Source organism: Pseudopodoces humilis, chromosome 4, assembly GCF_049639895.1.
Source record: "Pseudopodoces humilis isolate 2021_Gansu_Grassland_sample_001 chromosome 4, ASM4963989v1, whole genome shotgun sequence".
Lineage (NCBI taxonomy): Eukaryota > Metazoa > Chordata > Aves > Passeriformes > Paridae > Pseudopodoces > Pseudopodoces humilis.
This window is the reverse complement of record NC_142203.1, coordinates 51,259,379-51,278,575: the sequence shown is the minus strand read 5'-3', so window position 1 is coordinate 51,278,575 and position 19,197 is coordinate 51,259,379. Positions and strand designations below refer to the sequence as shown.

The following is a 19,197-nucleotide window of genomic DNA, read 5'->3' as shown; positions in this document are numbered from 1 at the left end:
AAAACACTCAGTGTGTTCCACAAACTAAAACATTTGTGCAGATTTGTACAGAAGTTGTAATAGCACAGCTGGAGTAACTCCAGAGGAATCTGGAAGTCTGTGCGTAATTAACACTGCCTTTTGAATACACAGTGGGAAAAAGTGAGTGAACGCCAGCAAATCAGTGAGGGGAAGAAAGTACAACCCAAACATTTGGAATTTGGTTTAAATACAACTACTAGCTAAGTATGATCCTGACAAAAAAAAAAAGAAAGAAGGAAATGTAGTGTGTGGGAGTTCATTGCAGTTGTCTCATAACTGGGCAAAGCACATAGCTTTCAGAATTAGTTTGTGTACTGGAAAAAAAAGGAAAATTTCCTGAAAAATTTCTGCTTTCATGGAAAATGACATTCCCAATAAAACAAGTACAACAGAAAGGTTACTGTTTTTGCAGAAAGAACTGTCACAGCCTGTGAACGTGCTGTGCTCTTCAGGCATAACATCAAGGAGCAGCTCAGTGAGCTCACCCTGACCAGGGTGGCAGGAGCTGAGGTCACTGCTCATACTCAAAGAGAAAGAAAATGAAGGACCATTCCTTTCATGCATTTTAAAGCAAATATCTTTATAGCTTATCTTTGTATTGTATGTCTTTATCAGAAGAAAATATCACAGCCTTTTTTTTTTGTTTTCTGAAAACTATCAGAGTCTTTTTTTCCTATTAGGTCCTCAGAAAAGAGTATTTTAAAGGACGAGCATTGCCCTTTTTTCCAGTTTGGTTTTGCTTTTCTTGTGGATCGCAGTGTTGATGGAAATATTTTCATTTGACTCCTCTGTGATGCCTGCTGTCTTCTTTGGCAGGTGCTACTTTGGAGTACATCCCTCATGGGCAACTTGCAAACACGCACTTGACTTCAAATTTGCGAACGCTGAAACTGGAGCCAGACACCGTGCCTGCTCAGGAGGAGAGGAAGACTCCTCTGGTGGAAGCTGCTCGGGGAAGAAAGTCTTTTTCTTCTCAGGATAAAGCTCTTGCTCCAATTAACCTGACAGATGATCAGCTTGCCTCAGGTCTCTATGGTAATAACTGGCTCACATTCACCTTTCATCATGCTGGTGGAGTCTGAATATGAAATAGAGTTAAAGAAGGTTTTCAATATTCTCAAATATACAAGAGGCGGGAAAAGATGTGGCTGAGGAGAGGGTCACAGTGTGACACCGTGTGTCTGCAGGTAGTGGTTAAGTTTTAAATGGCAGATTGTAGCACATCAGTGAAATGCCATTTAGTGTCTTCCTAAGAAAAATCTACTGAAAGATAATGGGTTAATAATGATTTTTAAAATACTTAATTTTTCATGCATGTTTTACTTGTCCTTTGCATAGAGATTTAAAAGTTGTTTTAATGAATACTAAATCTAAAAGACCATCCTTGATTGAACCTACCTAACCTGTTGAATAGTTTGTTAAAGATGCTGTAGGTATTGTTCAACATGCTGTCTGTATTTATATGTTTGTTTTGTCAAGGAGCTGCTGCTCTCTGACACTAAGAATTAAGATTTTGTTAATGGAATAACCGATTTCAGTGTTAGAAGTTTTTCACAAATAGCAAAGAAAAACAAAAAGCCCATGTCTTTTCTGAAAGTTTCCTGAAGCATGAAGATTAGCAGCATGTTGTAAGATGGAAAAGCTAGGCTTAGCTAGTTTTCCAGAGCTGATTTTGAACCTGTTCATTTCCAATGTGCATGTCAAACCATGACTGTACGTATATTAGAAAACCCAGCTTCAGATGGTAAATTACACAGAGAGCTGTTAAAAAAGAGAGAGTTATTTTGAAAAATCAGCTATAATGCTGCTCCATTCAAAGATGGCTATGTATTTATACTGATACGTGTGCTGTATCTCTCTTTCTAACAGTATGTACGAATAATGAGAACACACTCAAATCTATCATGAAGAAAAGAGATGGGAAGAAGGATTTAAGCAACACCAAGAAGAACCTGCAGTTTGTTGGCATTAATGGCGGGTAAGAGACCTGTCTCCAAAACATCTGTTACTGTAGCACTTTTCAAAGTGGCAAGAAGAAAAGGAACCCAGGAACACATCCATAGGTTTGGCCTGTCCTTCAGGCTGAGGTGCCACTGCTGAATGTAAGGATCAGAAGGAAGAATTGGACAGCTGGGCTCCTCTTAATCCTCTTGTGCTTTCAGGTCATACATGGCATCAATTTCAAATACTTGTACATTAGATTATTGCCACTTATTTACCACAGGAAAGTGAAACAACCTCTGACAGCCATGGGGACATTTCTCAGGCAACGCTTTAGTAAGGAAAACTTGTATATATCTTTGGTAGCTGACAAGCACAGCATTATATTATTAAACAATACAGTAAGAGATGCCATTGCCCTGGAGTTAATTTTTCTGGCTTTGTGTTAAATATATACAGAGACCTTCCTATACAAATATAGAAGACAGTATGGAAAATTGTCTTATTTTAAAATATTACTTGCCCTTGCAGAATGTTGCAAAGACCTCTAAAATGGTTTCATCAAATTGTTTACATATAGCTTTTCTAGCCCTTTCCTCACATTGGTTTTTCTTTAGTACAAATACTTTGTGTGGTATATAGGCTAAATATCCCACTTACTTAATTTCCTACATATTAGCTGAAGGTATCTTTATATATGGTGAGGGAAAGTTACTGTAGGTTTGTTACCTTTCCTGCTTATATCTGCCTAGTAAGGCGATACAATTTACTCTGAACAAAGTAATTTCATTTTGGGTATAAGGCAAGGTCTAACAAAAAGTTAAGACTTACATTTAAAAGAGGTTGTTCCTCTTTTATTACACACTGTGTACATAATACTGACAGTGTCATTTGCCAGTAACACTGAGTTCAGTGAGTAGAAGCGGTGTCTGAGAGAGGACACAGCTTTTGCAGGACATTTTTCCACTTGCGCCAGTGCAAGCAGGTACTGACCACTGCTGGACAGCACTGAGCAAGCACCTCTGCCCCTGCCTGTTCTCCCCACAGGTATGAGACCACATCCAGTGATGACTCCAGCTCCGAGGAGAGCTCCTCCTCAGACTCAGAGGAGGAGTGTGAGAGCCATGAGTACCCCTGCGACCAGCACACAGAGGAGAAGCAGCCCACACCCCACCCTGCGGAGGTCTGTGCCGTGGGGGCAGAAAAGGACAGTCCCCTCCCAGAGTGTGAGGCCGAGGAGGTGGAAATCAGAGAGAGGTAGGCTGCCCACCCTCTCCAGAGTGTGCCTTTGAGGAGGTCACTTCTGCCTCGTGTCATGTGGCAAGCTGTGTGGGCTGTGCTTGTGGAGAAAGCATCAGCACTGGCCAGCTGCTGCCCATTTCCCTCCTCCTCAAGTGGGTAGCCAGAGGCAGTTTCATGGCAAAATAACTGTGTGTGAGCAGGAAGAAAGTGTCAGAGGGTATCCTTTCCAGCAGCTGACGCAAATGACTTTAAATGATTCATTTACAGCAAGACCCTGGTGGCTTCTCCAGCAGAGGTTCTCAGGTCACAGCTGGCACTCACTTGGGAGCAGGCAATGCCTTGTTAACGTCCTGGTCTGTAAAACAGTCAGTAAGCAAAATTAATTAATCTTCAGCCATGCACACCAGGTCAGCAGCCTGCTGGGAGTGCATCTTGATTTGCACTTCCACAGCATCTCAGCCATGGCACAGTAAGATGATGGAGTACAGCGCTGAGGACACTGTCCACCCTGAAATCATGTGCTTCATATGATATGAGACTGTATACTGCAATACACTTTCAAGGCTGCCGTCACACACGTGTTCAACAGGTCAAGCTTTAGGGTACCTTTCAAATCATTGTGTAAGAGGTAGGATGTGACAGACAAGGCTGTGCTTTTTTAGCATATGGAAAACAGTAAGGTGGTGAGTTTTTACTGATTCTTCATTAGCAAAAGGAAGTATAAACTGAGACAGTGAAAGGATATCTTGCAGATAATGGGTTTGCCAGTGTGCTAATTTGGAAAATTATGTAGGTACAATAATAACTGTAAAAGAGCTAAAACAAAATTAATGTCATGTTTCACTGGAGATGTGGCTTAGCATCAAGTTATGTGTAATTGTCAGCTGTTAAATAAAAGAGATGCAGAAATTAATAATTAAGAACTTGGAGGCCCTAGAGCTGTATGTTTTGAAGAGCCCTGAGCTTACTTTATACAGTATTGTAGGATAGCCTGTTGTTTGACAGATGGCATAAAAAGATGGGCAGTTTCTCAAAAGAGCTCTCTAATTTATATTTACAGTAGTGATTGGGAAGAAGAGCAGCAGAACACCTTAGATAGCCATGTGTACTTAAAAAGGAGCATGTTCTTTGCAAGCTGACTGCCCTGGCGATGCCCTCTGAGGGCACATGGCCATGTTTGGCCATGGTCCATGCAATGGTGGGGAATTTTGCTGTTCTGATGGCACTAACAGGTGGCTTGTAATCAAAGAGAGCTAAAATGCCCATCTTACACACATGAGTGTGTTAGCTTCTCTGCTTTTTGGGAGACTTTTCTGGAAAAATTGCCATTATTCTTTGTGCAGGTTGTAGGCAAGAATGGTTGGCCACATCCGGGTATGTCATGTGGCACAAGCCTTGACCTTATATTTGGCCTACCACTGAGTTTTGAAATTTGTAATGACAAGGGAGTAGAAGCGTAAAAATTAGAGAGGGCTAGAGAAGAGAGCAAATTTCCAGAGTGGGTGGGATAAGAAAGGCTAGTTCCAGTGAGTGGGAGATGGCAGGGAGGCACCTCTTGAGCTGTTTCTCACTGCTTAATTCTGTTTCCATCACAACTACTGGCATTTCTCCTTGTCAATCAAGTAATCAAAGCACATAGCATATGTGTGCTCTGCAGTCATACAGCAATAGGTGAGAATTCCCACTAGAAGGGTTTCCAAGACTTAGAGCACAAAAGTGATGTATTTCCCACTCTCCATCCCTACTGCTCTTCCCACACACATCTCCATTCATTCTGAAGGGAGTGTGTGTGAGAAGAGCTGCCAGAGTGGCTTCTGCATGGTGGGAGCAGATGGCTTTCCTGGAAACTCTAATTTCCAGACAACTTTCAGAAAAACAAATGTTTCTATACTGAAATGCTAAGATAAATATTGAAACATGCCACGTATTTTGCTGTCTCCCTCAGGTATGAGCTAAGTGAAAAGATGCTTTCTGCCTGTAACCTGCTGAGGAACAACATTGATGATCCCAAGGCGTTAACCAACAAAGATGTGGTAAGCAATACAGGTGAAAATTTTCTCTTGAGATGCAATAGAAAAACTTAAGGGAGAGGTTACTTCTGGTTTTACAGGACCAGCACCACAGTGGCTAGGCAGAAGAGGACTTGATCTTTCCTGCAAGAGCCACAAAGCTCTTTCTATCAGGACACCTTCATCCAGAGAATATACTTGTGCTTTGTGTGATTCAGTGTTGTTGTCCCAAGGCACACACATGAAAACAGTAACATGAAAGTACAGTTCCAACAAACCTGTGCATTCCTGAGTTATTCCTGTTTTGTTTTTTTTTTTTTGTTCAGCACTGCTGTGGGCAGCTCTCAGGCTTCACATTAGGAGACTGCAGTGACTGAAGAGCCTGTTGCTTCCTATGAAAAAATCTCAGAGACTGTTCTGAAACACTAGGTGATCTGCCTTCTAAGCACAGGGCTGCTGTTTGTCTAGTTTACTGCACTGGTGGTTTTTATCAGTGCTGCAGAGAGTAAGGAGGATTCATTGTTAATACTGCAGAAATACTCAAGTCTCAAGAAATAAAATTACATTTGCCTTATTGGAAATGCCTTACATAGAGATTGCCTACACTACTCCTTGAGGGCAATCTGAAACCAAAAGAATACTGCTTAATGATATGAAATTGATTTTCCCATTTGTTACACTTGTGCAGTGATATAAAAGGCAACAATTCAGTGTCATTCTCCTCTACCACAGAACATCTGCAGCTTCTTAAAGACAATAATGTTGCTGTCTGTATGACACAGTAATACTGTCTGTGTCCAGTTCTGACATCTGTGGTCCAGGGAATGTTTCGAAAGGTTGTTTCATACAATTGTGACATATAGTTTTTTAATTCTGTGTTTATCCTTCAGGACTAGTTCAGGCATTCAAACAACAAATGCTTTAGGCCCTCTTGGAGTTGAAAGTGTCACAAATGGCAAAACCAGATGAAGATCTCTGCCTTGGAAGTGTAATTTGAATTTTTCTTTCTTGTGCCTAAACTGTTTTGCAGCACAAGCAGTGGTTTGTAGGTGGAAGCTGCAGACTAATCAGCTCTTGTCCTCTGTCTGTCTGCTAATAAAAAAGTCTTGTCCAAACAGGTTAAATGTCAGTATAGCTAAGGATCTGTGTAAGTTGTCCCAGCCTCTTTCAATACACTCAGCTCTTGTAGCTGCTGTTTACACCAGAAAGAGCTGTGGACTGCACCTTTTTGAATGTGATAGATTAACTGAATTTAAAAAGTGAGTTGTTTATTTAATAATGTGTGATACTGTGACTAAAAATAGTTTCTTAGTGGTATTTTGCACTCAGTATGGCCTGAAATAAATAAAAAAAAAAGTTCTGTGGTGTCAGTTTATGGCCACCTTTGCATTTTAACTCTATGTTCACAGAATACATACATCATATTCTAGTACTACTGATGTAAAATATTCTGTTGAAGTCTTTATGAAATACAGATACATAGGTAGCACTGGTGTGTGTAGATTATTTTCTCTTTGCCAAACACAGAGCACCTCTAAAGCTACTGGTGTGTTCTCCCTAGAGACTAGATAAACTTTCAGAGTGTCTTCTCTGGAAAATTGCCTTTAAATTTACTGGCCACCTTGCAGAGAAGGGTTTATGAGAAAGATGTGGGTCCTTCCAGGTTAGAGAAAGTGTCTCAAAGTCAGAGCTGGTGGTGTCTGTGAAAACCTTGGCTCACAGTGAGATCTGCTCTACCTACCTTGTCACAACAGACAAGTCACCTGGCCTGAGAGGCTCCTGCTCCCCCACTCTCAGTCCATACCCATGGGAAAGTTTATCCTGAATATGTAGCCTGCATCTTCTCATTACAACTCAAATCTCTTATTACTACAGCCAGCCAGCCTTCAGGTGAAGAACAGGTTCTTCCTTATTTTCCTTTTTTTTCTGCAACAAATGTTACACAGTTTGCCCAGCGGTTCTTTTCAGCAGAGCGTCTCCAGTCCTCCTTGTCTGTCCAGTGGGTCAGATTTCTTTGATGTCTGTTCATCCTTGCTGCTTATCTCTGAAAGTGTTTCAATTAAATATTTTGTGTTCTTCTGTGATCAGAGCAGACAAAATAGTCCAAGTATTGTCTTCACAGTACTAGGCAGAAAGAAGGGACTTCACTACATGGCATGCAAGCTATAAATCTGTTTGTTCACCCTAAAACAGTATTTACCTTTTACATTACAATGTGTTATGAGTTTGTAATCATCTATAATGGTCAGGTTGTCTTCTTCAGAACTGCTGTCCAGCCAATTCTCATATAGCTTGTGCATTTGAAAATTAGTGCCTCAGAACTGGGCTTAAATGACTTAGCATGCTGTTGTTTTAAGTCCAGTGTAAAGGTCTTAGTTTATCAGTGATTTATAAACGTAATGAAGTATTTAATGGAAATCGTTACGCAAGGCTTTTCTTCTGCTCACCAGTATTTGATAATCATTATTCTGGGAGTATTCTCACCCTAAAATTCTGCGCCCTCAGAGGTGGAAGTCAGGTGTTTTAAAGCAGGCTTCAGTCAGAGGGTAAGCTTCAGTCTGTACATCTTGTTTGTGATGTGAATACTTTCTTCTCACAATGGACTGAAAAACACTTGACCTGCATTGCTGACTTATGAGATGGAAAACCTTTTAAATAGATTGTCCAATTTTTCTGTCTTGGTTTCGGCAGAGGTTTTGTTTAAATACCATCCAGCATGAGTGGTTTCGTGTCTCAAGTCAGAAGTCAGCTGTCCCTGAAATGGTTGGCGACTACATAACTGCTTTTGAAGAGATTTCTCCTGCTGTCCTCAGACATATCATCAACATGGCAGATGGAAATGGAAACACAGCTCTGCATTACAGTGTCTCACATTCTAACTTTGAAATTGTGAAGCTTCTTCTGGATGCAAGTAAGTTTGCTTTATTTTCTTTTTAAATTATTCTTGGTTTTGCAATTCTCATGGGTGAAATTCATGATGGACTAGAGGCCAAGTTTGGTCTTCTTCCAGCAGGTGTTTTAACTATTAACAGTTACATGGTGGCTGACTTAGGTAGTCTAGAATCTTTGTTTCTAGTACTAGCTTTGGAGGTGATGCTTCTTGAAGAAGTTAAAAAACCACTTAAGTAAATTATATACAGAGTTGAGATAGATAGTTAGATTCCTGACTGTTGGACTGTAGTCCCAAGTTCAGCAGTGCCAGTCTCCAGCAGTTTTCTCTGGAGGCAGCACAGCTGCTGCTCAGCACTTTGTAGGGTGGTGATAGGGAAAGATGCATTGAGGTATAAATACCATCTTAAACACAAACTAGGCTAGCTTTGTCTAGAGCAGGGCAGAAGTTTTTTCTGGCCATCACATTGACTCATCTAGGTTACTTCCCTGAGAAACTGCAGCAATATGGCATTCTGTCACAAAGGCCATTTTCCTAGTCCATAAGCAATCTGATGCTGTTTCACGTGATTGCTTTTGTTGCTTACTTTTCTTGATCCTCTTGCAACACATGTGCAGAAAGGGTAGTGGCAAAGGGGAGACTCTGGAGGATATGCTCCCCACATTCAGTGTGCCAGATGGCATCCAGCAGAAGGTATCACACCTTGAAATTGGTCCCAAGCTGGATGTTTAATCTGTTTAATCCTAGTTTTGCTCTCTGAGTAAAGTTTGTTTCTCTAAACTAGTTAAAAAAACCTGTCACAGCTGGTTGTGAAAGCTTAACTAGGCCAATGACATGTCTGGAGTGTAAGCTAAGCAATATTCATAAATCCAGAAGGGTAGCATCAGATAAACAAGGATATGAATGATAAAAATCTCAGTTTTGATAACTTAGCACATGTGTCACACATACAGAGACGTCCTCAAGAGGAAAGTGAGCACTTTGAAATCTCTGGTTGTTTTGAAGGCAGTCTGTGTTTGGGAAGAGTGAGTCACAGCAGGGGAATGCAGGGAATGTCAGGAGCGTGAACGGGCCAGGCTGGCTCTGCAGCACAGTGTGGTGGGAGGGAGCTGCCCCTCTGCTTCCCTAGGTGTCTCAGAAGAGCAGGAACATGCTCATCTCTTGCTGGAAGTCAGCTCTCCAGTAGGTTATGGCAGCTAGTGTATGCCTATAAGCACGAGGAGAGTAACCTGTAAAGTGTAACAATCATGACTAGTTCCAGCAAGTTCTCTCTGCAGGAGATGACTGCTTATGGCAGAACTTGGGAAATATTTGCAAATAAGTAGAATCCATCAGGTTTCAACAATCTTCCTCTGGACTGTCACAGAATGGTCACTGTGGTCAGTTTTGCAGTGTGGTTATATCACAGGCAGATTCTTAGACCAAGAAGTCTGTGTCTGTACTTGGTGAGAAGAGTGGACAAGATGAGATGAGCAAATCCTCCACAGCATGAAGCAGAGTCACCAAGAGGCCAAAAGAAGAACAGCTTCCCTCATTAGCCGTAGAGAAAAGGAGTTAAATGTGACCTCAGAAAACACACTGCTGGAATAGTCTTGTCAGAGTAGGAGCACACCACTTCTAAAAGTTATTCATTACTCAGGATGTAATGCATGTAGCAGAGTGTTGTGTTCTCTTGCTTCAGTGGCTTCACAGAAATGATCTCTGAAAGCGGTATTGGTCTACTGGTTATAAGATATCATCACTGATGTCCATTTAACATGAAAAAAATTGCAGTATATGCACTTGAATTGTATCTGAAATGTTCTTTTGACTGAAAAAATAAAGATCCTTTGACCATAAGTCTGAAGAATTTCCTAAACCATTTTTGCTTGTTAAGATATCTGTGGTGCAATTTAACCTCTAGTCTACAGATAGTGTCTGTGTGAATCTGAGTCTCTGCTTTCCAATATGATGAGCACACTGAAGACCCTGCTGCCCAGTAAACCAATAAGGACTGCTGAATTTCTGTAGGATTTTAGGAACAAAGACAGACTGGAGGCAGGGTTTGAACAAAAAGGAGAACACTTATCAGTTGCTGGCACTGACCAAAGGACTTGCCTGTAGTTGTTCCCAGAGCAATTTTGTTTGTGGTCAAATACACTGTAGAACTGGCAGCAGTCTTTAATTTAAAGGGGTATTTTTTGGCAGCTCCAAAACATATTGAAGTCCGCTTGCAGATTTTTAAAGTAACACTAATTGCAGGAAAATGCTTGTGCTGAAGAGAAATATCTTTTCCATTGACCATGTTGCTGGACCACTTCTATTCTGCAGTATGGATGCCCTTGGAAGAAGAGCTTAAGGACTCTCCCGATAGTGTTTCTGAATATCATGTTAAATTTCAGACCACTTGCTTTTACATAAGGAAAAAATAATGCACAAATAATGTCCTAAATGATAACATATAAAATATCTTTGTGCTCTCTCGTGTCTAACACTTAGTACAAAATAATTCTTTTTTTCTCTGGCTCAAGAGCTCCTCTGTTAATTTTTTTCTTCTCTGCTTTCCCTTGAATTGCATCCATTATGAAAGCAGTTGCTACTTTTTTCTTTTTATAGGCTGCTCTACTGACAGTTTATTCAGTTGATTAGCACAATTACTGCTTTTTTGGGTTCTTGCTTTCTGAAGAAATTATGTCATCCCTCTGCAGATGTCTGTAATGTAAATCATCAGAACAAGGCTGGTTATACCCCCATCATGCTTGCTGCGCTTGCAGCTGTGGAAGCAGAGAAGGACATGAGGATAGTAGAGGAACTGTTCAGCTGTGGGGACGTGAATGCTAAAGCCAGCCAGGTCAGTCAAATGGTTCACGAGGCACAGTTCTCACTACTGTAATCCTGTGCCTTTTTATTGTTCCTTCCATGCTCCCATCCCTGCTCTTACTGGTTCAAATGTTGCAGTCATTTGCTTTCATCATCTGTGGGGTTTTTATGTATGCTTTTGATTGCTATATACAAAATGGAACTGTGGAAGAACAGATGAGCCTCAGGTCCAGATCTCTTCTAGAAATGAAGGTTGATCATTGCGTGAAAGAATTATTACAGAATTTTGGGCAGCATTTACAAATTCTTCAGCATTCAGCTCCTTTGAAAAAACTACAGATGTCTGAAAATAGATTGGATATCTTCCATTAATTCACATAAATAGTTATGTGAATGGGGGATATATGATCCACAAAAGGTATTTAAATAATGGCAATCAAAGCATTGAGAGTACTGTTTAAAATAACAATTTTTCTTTTCCCCTGCAGAAAAAACACAGAGTAAAAAAAAAAAAAAAAAGCATTTATGCTTTGTCACTGTTTGTCTCGGTAGTTATTTGGGCTTTCCTCTTCTCTCCCTGCAGGCTGGTCAGACTGCACTGATGCTAGCTGTGAGTCATGGCCGGATAGACATGGTTAAAGCTTTATTGGCCTGTGGTGCAGATGTCAATATCCAGGATGATGAGGGCTCTACAGCGCTGATGTGCGCTAGTGAGCATGGACACGTGGAGATTGTTAAGCTTCTGCTGGCTCAGCCTGGGTGTAACAGCACCCTGGAGGACAATGTGAGTTGCCTTTCAGTGCTTCTGAAATGTGCTTCGTGGATATCTGACTCAGAGTGCCAGAGTACCAGCCACATGAATCTTCTGCTTAATTGGTAGCAAATGCTGTGATTATTTGGCTAGTATTTTTACTTTTCTAAAAGACTACCTGGTAGCAATTTCTGTGGTTAGCCATAGGTGTTTAGTGGCCAGAACACAAAAAAACATTTGTTAGCTCATGTAAAATATCTTTCCCTCTCACTTTCCTTCCCCCTTTCAAAGGAGGTTTTCAGTTAGGACCTTACCTGGTGACACTGTGTTGCTTTTCTGTGCCTGTGGCGAACATCAGCCCTACAATTCTTTTGAAAGCATGTTCACACTATTCTTACACCATGACTTTTGAGACAATAGGCTCAGTCTTATGTGTGAAGCTACATTGTCCTGACAATAAATGGATACAGACTGTGACTACAGTGCCAAGTGAGACAACCTGCGTATTTTTTTGCAGGGATCATTGCAGACTATGCTGTCAGCAACAATTCGATCTATAGATATCTCAAGCTTGAAGACATTGACTTAGCTTTTTTCTTGACACTGCTTTGTTCTTGTTAACATTTCTTGCATACTTTTCCTTTCTTCATATTGCTTTACCACTGAACACTGAAATGCAGCCTGGGTTTGGGATTTGGGAAGGTGGTGGGTGGTTGTTTGTTGAAGCTGTTGCAGTGAGGCAAGGACATAATTTCTCTACATTTACCCACGTGCTGCAGGGGACAGCTCAGTTTCTCATAGTGCTAACAATGTGGAAAATCTGTCCAGAGAGGAAAATGTAAGAGGACCTCAGTCTAACAAAAACTTTGAGGAGCAATCTAGATTATTGCTGCTTGGATGCTGTTAGCACTATCAGATATGAAATCAATAATTACAGTCTTTAAGGGGACATGATACTTAACTATTCCTGTGGCCACTTTGATAGTTTCCCAAGCACCATTTGACTGCTGCTTATTTACAGATTTGTCTGTGCTGTGGGATTGAGATTTTTAGCATTCCCCTAGCTATTCTGAGTGTCACAGTGATGCTTTTCCAGTCTGCGTGATCAGTCATAAGCTGAGCATCATCTTGCTAACATGTGTCGCAGTGATTCAGCACCTCTCTTTAAGAACTTGTGTTGACTGGAGAGTGTTAGCTGTGCATTTATCATGCCTTATTGCATTGGAGTAGACAGCTCTTTCTAGCTCCCTGTCCAGGACAATTAGATTTATGTGTAATTGCTCTCTTTAGTCCCATAAGAAGACTTTCCTTGTGGGTGCTGTACATTGTGTCCCATGCTGGAAAAAGGGTTTACCACTTAAAAACTGGTGCCAACCGTTCCAATACCAGTGCTACAGCAGTGGCTGGAATGTGTGCTCCATCCCTGTGAGACATTTCAAATCCTGGCATTATTGTAGAGACTTCTGTGTGCAAGAGCCAAAAGCCAGGCAGTGAACCAAGCACCAAGTTCACATCATAGGTTGCCTGACATCTGTGTCTTCCTGGACCAAACATGTTCCAAAGGAAAAACAGCAGATCGGTAAAATACTCTCAGCTAAAGCACTTTTTGCTTCTAGAACCCTCAATAGCTGTGGTTTCTGAAAGCCTTGGCATCTTCTGAAAAACAGAGGTGGCAGTATTTGACTAGGAAAGTCCATTTGTTTGTATTTAGACTTTCATCAAGGAGCATTTGGAATTATGAATGCAATTTCTCTTAGTGTTGATGGGAGCTATACCACAACAATTATAATTTAAACATAGCAATTACCATTATACTTGACTAGCATTTTCCCCTCCCTTATCATCTCTTCTACTTGTTACTGACATTGTAGTTTCTCTGAGATAGCTCAATCTTCTGGTCTTACACAGCACTACATGTAACATTACTGTGATAATAGTGTGCTCATTCTTCCACAGCAATAATCGAGACTCCTTGTTTAGAGAAATTATGAGGCTTTGACAATTGGACTACCTCATAAAACAGCAGTGCAAGGCTTAAAACAAAAGAAATTAAACAAGACTCTAAATTAACCTGTCTGTATGAGCAGTATGGCCTCCACTTAATACCTTCGCCTCTCTGTGGGCTGATGGGGCTTTTGAGAGAGCTGTTAAAGCATACAAGCACTAATTTTCTTGTTTCTTCCTTTCTTGTTTCAGGATGGCAGCACAGCACTTTCAATAGCCCTGGAAGCTGGACATAAGGACATAGCGGTTCTCCTCTACGCCCACGTCAACTTTTCCAAAACCCAGTCACCGGTTAGTACACAGTCTCTTGCAGGTTATGTTTTAACTTGATGTTGTTGAACATAATGGTGAAATGTAAACAAAAAATTTACTCCCTGGCAGCTGTACAGCAGTACAGCGCGTGAAATTATGAGTTCATTCTCAAGACAATTTCTTGCTGTTAAGTGGAATGTACTTTTTAAAGTACATGTTGACTGCACAAGGTTGAAGCCTGGCTGAGGGACAGTTCCTGCTTCTCATGCTAATTACCAAGGGGTACAGATAGCTCACTAGCAAGGTTCACAGATTCGGACTAGTGTGCAGAGGTGGTATTGTATCATTTTAATTGTAATTGTCGACATGGAAACTGAAACATAGCTGTTCTAGGTGTTGGCAGGTATCCGCCTCTGCTCTAGCCCTGACTCACTCTCCTGATAAAGTGCTGCTAAATACCTCACTGTCTAAACAATATGCCCTTACAGTTAGTAGGCTGTATGATAGCTGGCACTTTCCTTCCTAAAATTTAAAAAAAAAAAAGAAATTATCTGTACAATTAAAGGTAAGGAATTGAACAGAGTAACTCTTGACTGTTGTGTTTTCTATCAGCTGGCTGGAATAATTTCTCTTTGATTAACTGTTCTTTCTTCTTTTTTAGGGCACTCCTAGGCTTAGCAGAAGGACATCTCCTGGTCCCACCCACAGAGCCACATTTGAGTAGTAGTGCATAAATATCTGTAAAAAATCTCTATGCCATCTTTAAGCTGCTAAATGTCACTGTTTTACTGAGACAGATACTGAATGTAATTGTCTTGTGCCTGAACTCACCAGCGAAGTCAAAGCAGAGATCTAGTTTTAAGGGTAGAAAACTGTAAACTTGAAGCAAGCATATAGTTAAGTAGTGCTCTGTGGAGAACCTTAGCCAGAACTGTTCTTTTGCTCACATACTCATCTTTCTGTACACTGGCATAAATCCTGTTTTTCTTTGTTGTAGATTATCCTTCCTTATGTTATGTGCTGACTAAGAGTTCTAAAGCTATCCATGCAGGGGTGTCCCAGTGGCTTATTTTTAGTGATTCTAAAACATATATACTATGCATAGACTTCATCACAGTAAACTTTTCATAAATTTCATTCCAACATGATTTTCATGTTTTAATTACTTTGAAATTCGGAAGTTGGAGTTGCTTATGTAGTCAGCTCCATGGATCTTGAGCTGGTGGGTGAGTGGGTAGGTATTGGGGATAGAGCCTCTTGTCAGGTCTGAAGTTCACTAAATAAGTTGTTGCTAATTGGGGATAATGTATAACTTTTTATATAAAAGATACTAGTATCTATAAAATTTACTCACACAGTATTTTCAACATTTTATATTCCTTAATAATTAAAACCTACATGAAGAATTACATGTCCTGTTACCATATTTTTATTAACTGTTTCAGTCTATAAGCTCCATACATGTTTATTGGAGAATAAAATTAGAGGTACCAGCTGTATATTCCCCTTGAGTGGAATTGAGTGTAGTTCTTGGTGCGTATTTATGGAATGCTATTACCTTGTCACATTCACTTTAGTCAAGTGTATTGAAATGTTTGAAGTGCCTTAGACTCTTGCCATATTTTCAGAATAAAATTTCACTATGCTGTTTTACTCCTCTCTTGTTTTACTTGTGATTTGTCATCATCTAGAAATGCTGCACTTTACAGCTGCAGCAGGAAAACAAGCTAAATTGGTAAATCAAGGCAGGGAGGAGTGGACAGTGCCCATATGAGGTTCTTCCTGCTGACTGGAAAAACTTAGCCTAAGATGATCGGCCTTTGATTGTCTTGCACAGGCTGCACCCTTTGCTGTTTGGTTAAGAAGTGATCTCTCTCAGCTGTGTGAAGCATCCTGGGGAGGTTTTGAAGGGCTGTATTCAAGCAGTTTACTTGAACTGAAAAGTAGTTAGCTGAAGTAAAAGCCTTTGAGCTTTATCGTAAAAACAGTCCTGGCAACTTGGTGAATTTTGGATGGCATGGAAGCAAGTCCTAAGCTAGTGCCTGTGTATCCTTGTCAGTTCTGAGCTACCTGATGAGACAAATACACCTTAATGCCTTCCTTCAAGGGATGTGAATAGTCCTGTTACTCTCTGTCCTTTGTCTTTCTCTCCCTAATTCCTTACCAAAAGGTTTTTCCTACACAGTCCTTTTGAAACAGGGACCCACTGAAGCCATTCTCACTTGGCCTGCATTGACTTGGTGACTTAGCATGCCAAGAAGTCTCTGTGAGCCAGACATAGTTTGCCCCAGCACTGCAGGTGTGATAACCAGTGCCAGCCTAGTACTCCAGTTCTTGGAGTATCTCCTGGGCGAGGGGCAGCTGAAGTATCTCTGCCAGGGGAGACATAGCATAGTGGTCCCAAACAAGCCCCCTGCCCCTTGACATCAGTCAGTTTTTACTCTTGCACCTCTCTGGCCAACTTCTCACTCTTCACTTAGCATCTGTTAATGTGTTTATGTTCTCTCACCTGGATCCTACATGCTAGGCATAGAGGCACATCACCCAGCAAGCCAAATTACTGTGAAAATAAGGTCTGACACAAGACTGATAGCAAAGAGCAGCAGCAGCAGCAGCTGCAAACAACCAACCAAATGAAAAAAAAAAACCACCACCAGAAAAATAAATGTCCTTCACTTTACTTTGCCATCTGTCAGGAGTCAGTGGGTGCAGGCTGTCCTGTGTAGCAGGGTTCTGCACACAGGCATCCACCCAATAAGCTGAGATTGTGTAACACATAGTACACAACAGCAGTGCAAGCTTCCCAATGAATTCCTCATTCACTTAAGATCTGGGTGGTTTTATCATTAAACAGAATTAGTGCAAGTTGGATCTCCCAGGCTTGGGCATGGTAAGAGTTGCTTTTGAGCCTTTTTCAGATCTGTTGATCTGCCATCTCCTGCCCCAGTTTGAACAACTGTCTAGAAAGCAAAGTCAAGATAATATTTTCTTGTCTTCGTGAGTTTAAAATACATACTCGAGGACTCAAGATAAACAAATCAAGCTGAAGAAGTGGAGAAAATGGATGACTGCTTTAATCTTTCTCCAGAACTTAATCTAATTTTACAGAAAACCCAGTTCACTTACTTAACACATGCTTGTCTGAATCTCATGGATTAAATTCTTGTTTAGCAGAGAAACATGCTGCCAGAACAGAATTTGTAGATCAAAGAGGTTTCTAATTTCAGTTTTACCAATAATGTAATTTTTATTTAGCATTGGGTTGACCAAAACTAGATTACTTGTGCTTTTTTAAGGGAGTTAGTGATCACACATTTCATTCTGGCTTGTATATAATTACAGTGGTTTTAGGTAATCTTTAGAGGAGCAGGGAGTAGGACTTTCTGTGTCTGTTCTAACTTGAGATATGCTGTGATTCTGTGACACTATGATGGCAGCTTTAAAAGTATGTAGATTATGCTCCAAAGTCCGACTTTGATGAAGAGTATGCTGAGCTATCTGATAACGTCCTCTTCAGTAGTGCCTCTGTATTGCTGTAGGAAATAGGTTAATTAGTAACATGTCTAATAGGTCTTTGCCCCAAAAATAGTTTTTAAACTATGATCTCTGTTGCTGTGGTACTGAGCTTCATTTGCACATGCTATTTATACGTAATGTAGCCTAACCCCCTCTTTGTACATAATGCAGCTGAAAAATGAATGTGAAATGCCCATGAATAATAGCTTTCCAGAGCAGAGGGACTGGACTGTTATTTTCCATGTAGGAACAGATTCCTGTCTTTCCCTCCACAAATTAATGGTAGTACTGGGCATGATGGGACTCCTGGATGTGCAGCTATCATAGAAGGGTTTAAATCAATTAGTCCAGTAGTTTAGGTGACTAATGACACAGGGAGAATCACCAAAATTACTTTAATACTTTTTTTTTACCTGCAACAAAAGCATAAGGAGAGTAATGTAGAATAAACATTCCTTCATTTTTTTCTTTTGTTTTCTCCCCCCCCCCCAGTCCTGAATACAATTGGTATATCAGAAATTAAAACATTTTCTAAGTGACAGAAATCTGTACAGGAATCTGACCACCCTAACACCATACAAGTGTCAGACTATGCAACTTAGAGTGCCTGGATTTATTTAGGTGCCATTTACCTTCTTTCAGTAAGCAAAAGAGACTAAACGCCTAGAGCTTCAAAAAATGTTAGATGAAGCTGTGGACTTTGCATTTCTGTGCAATGTTCAGTTTTGTCCCAGAAGCTCATTTTTCTGGGCTAAAATGCCTTGTTAAAAAAAGTGACCCCAGTTTTAGCTGTATGATGAAGTAGGCTACTGTGGTATGCCATATCAGGAAAATTGCCAAAAGGAACCAAAGTTTTGGATGTGTTAGTGAATATAGGTAAAAAGAACAAAATTAGTATGACTATTGTACTAAAGTACTGAATGTAATTTCTAGTTGAAAATCCTATTATGGTAGACCTAATGAATTAAGCACTTAAAAAAATAAGAAGTGAAAAATAAGAATAAGTACTTCCTTTAGAATTTCATTCTCTTAAATGGTTCTCCCAGCTCCAAGAGGTGACACCTGAAACAGTTCATACTGTGGAAGTTGTGCCCTTCCCCAGGAAATAGTTAAGAGGCTCCCAAAAGTGTTTGTATCCACTGATGCCCTCTGCAAGCCAAGTTTAATTCCACCTACTAATGCCGGATGGCATTTATCACTGGTGCTGGGATTAAGGGGTTTACCATGCATACCAGCTCTGACCTGAGCTCCCCCTACGCACTCTCACTGGCATTTGTTTTTCAGGTCAGATAATGATTGACTCTCGGTATATCCAAGAATGATGTTGTCATCACCTTTGAACTCTGTCAGTGAATATATATGAGATTGGCACTTTTTCAAGATTGTAAAATATGTCTCAGTCTTTTCCCAGTTACATTGTCATACATTATGTGAGTCTGTCACTTTAAAGGTGAGATTTACTGGTAAGGAATTTTACATTATGGAAATTAGCCAACAAAATATTTATTTAAAGTCAACAACTGAAGAAAGTGATTTTTGAAAGACATACTTTCAGAGGTTTTGTCTTCTTGATACAGCTGGAAGAACTCAAGTTATTCTATAAATAGCTTTTTAGTCCATTTCTCCTGGTGTCTCATACTTTTGGCTGGGAAGTCTGTCTGTTAGAAGTCCAGTTCAACCATGGTGTGAATTAATGCAAGCCTTGGCATCAATCCCTAACACACAGCACTAGCTGTTTCCTGTAAGGGAAGCAGCCCAAACATTACAGGCTC

At 40.4% G+C, this 19,197-nt stretch overlaps 1 protein-coding gene across 8 annotated transcripts in view; it reads left to right on the top strand.

Moving 5' to 3' along the window:
- Nucleotides 1-15,563, top strand: part of KANK1 (KN motif and ankyrin repeat domains 1) — a 127,256-nt gene extending 111,693 nt beyond the window's left edge. For all 8 annotated transcript variants that reach the window (XM_014252309.2, XM_014252307.2, XM_088054132.1 and 5 more), the window contains 9 exons: nucleotides 838-1,056; nucleotides 1,891-1,999; nucleotides 3,010-3,219; nucleotides 5,150-5,237; nucleotides 7,905-8,124; nucleotides 10,791-10,933; nucleotides 11,486-11,686; nucleotides 13,850-13,948; nucleotides 14,571-15,563. In XM_014252309.2, coding sequence (XP_014107784.1) covers nucleotides 838-1,056; nucleotides 1,891-1,999; nucleotides 3,010-3,219; nucleotides 5,150-5,237; nucleotides 7,905-8,124; nucleotides 10,791-10,933; nucleotides 11,486-11,686; nucleotides 13,850-13,948; nucleotides 14,571-14,633 — 1,352 coding nt within the window. In that variant the 3' untranslated portion in view covers nucleotides 14,634-15,563. The remainder of the gene's footprint in view (nucleotides 1-837; nucleotides 1,057-1,890; nucleotides 2,000-3,009; nucleotides 3,220-5,149; nucleotides 5,238-7,904; nucleotides 8,125-10,790; nucleotides 10,934-11,485; nucleotides 11,687-13,849; nucleotides 13,949-14,570) is intronic.
- Nucleotides 15,564-19,197: the final 3,634 nt, after the last annotated feature.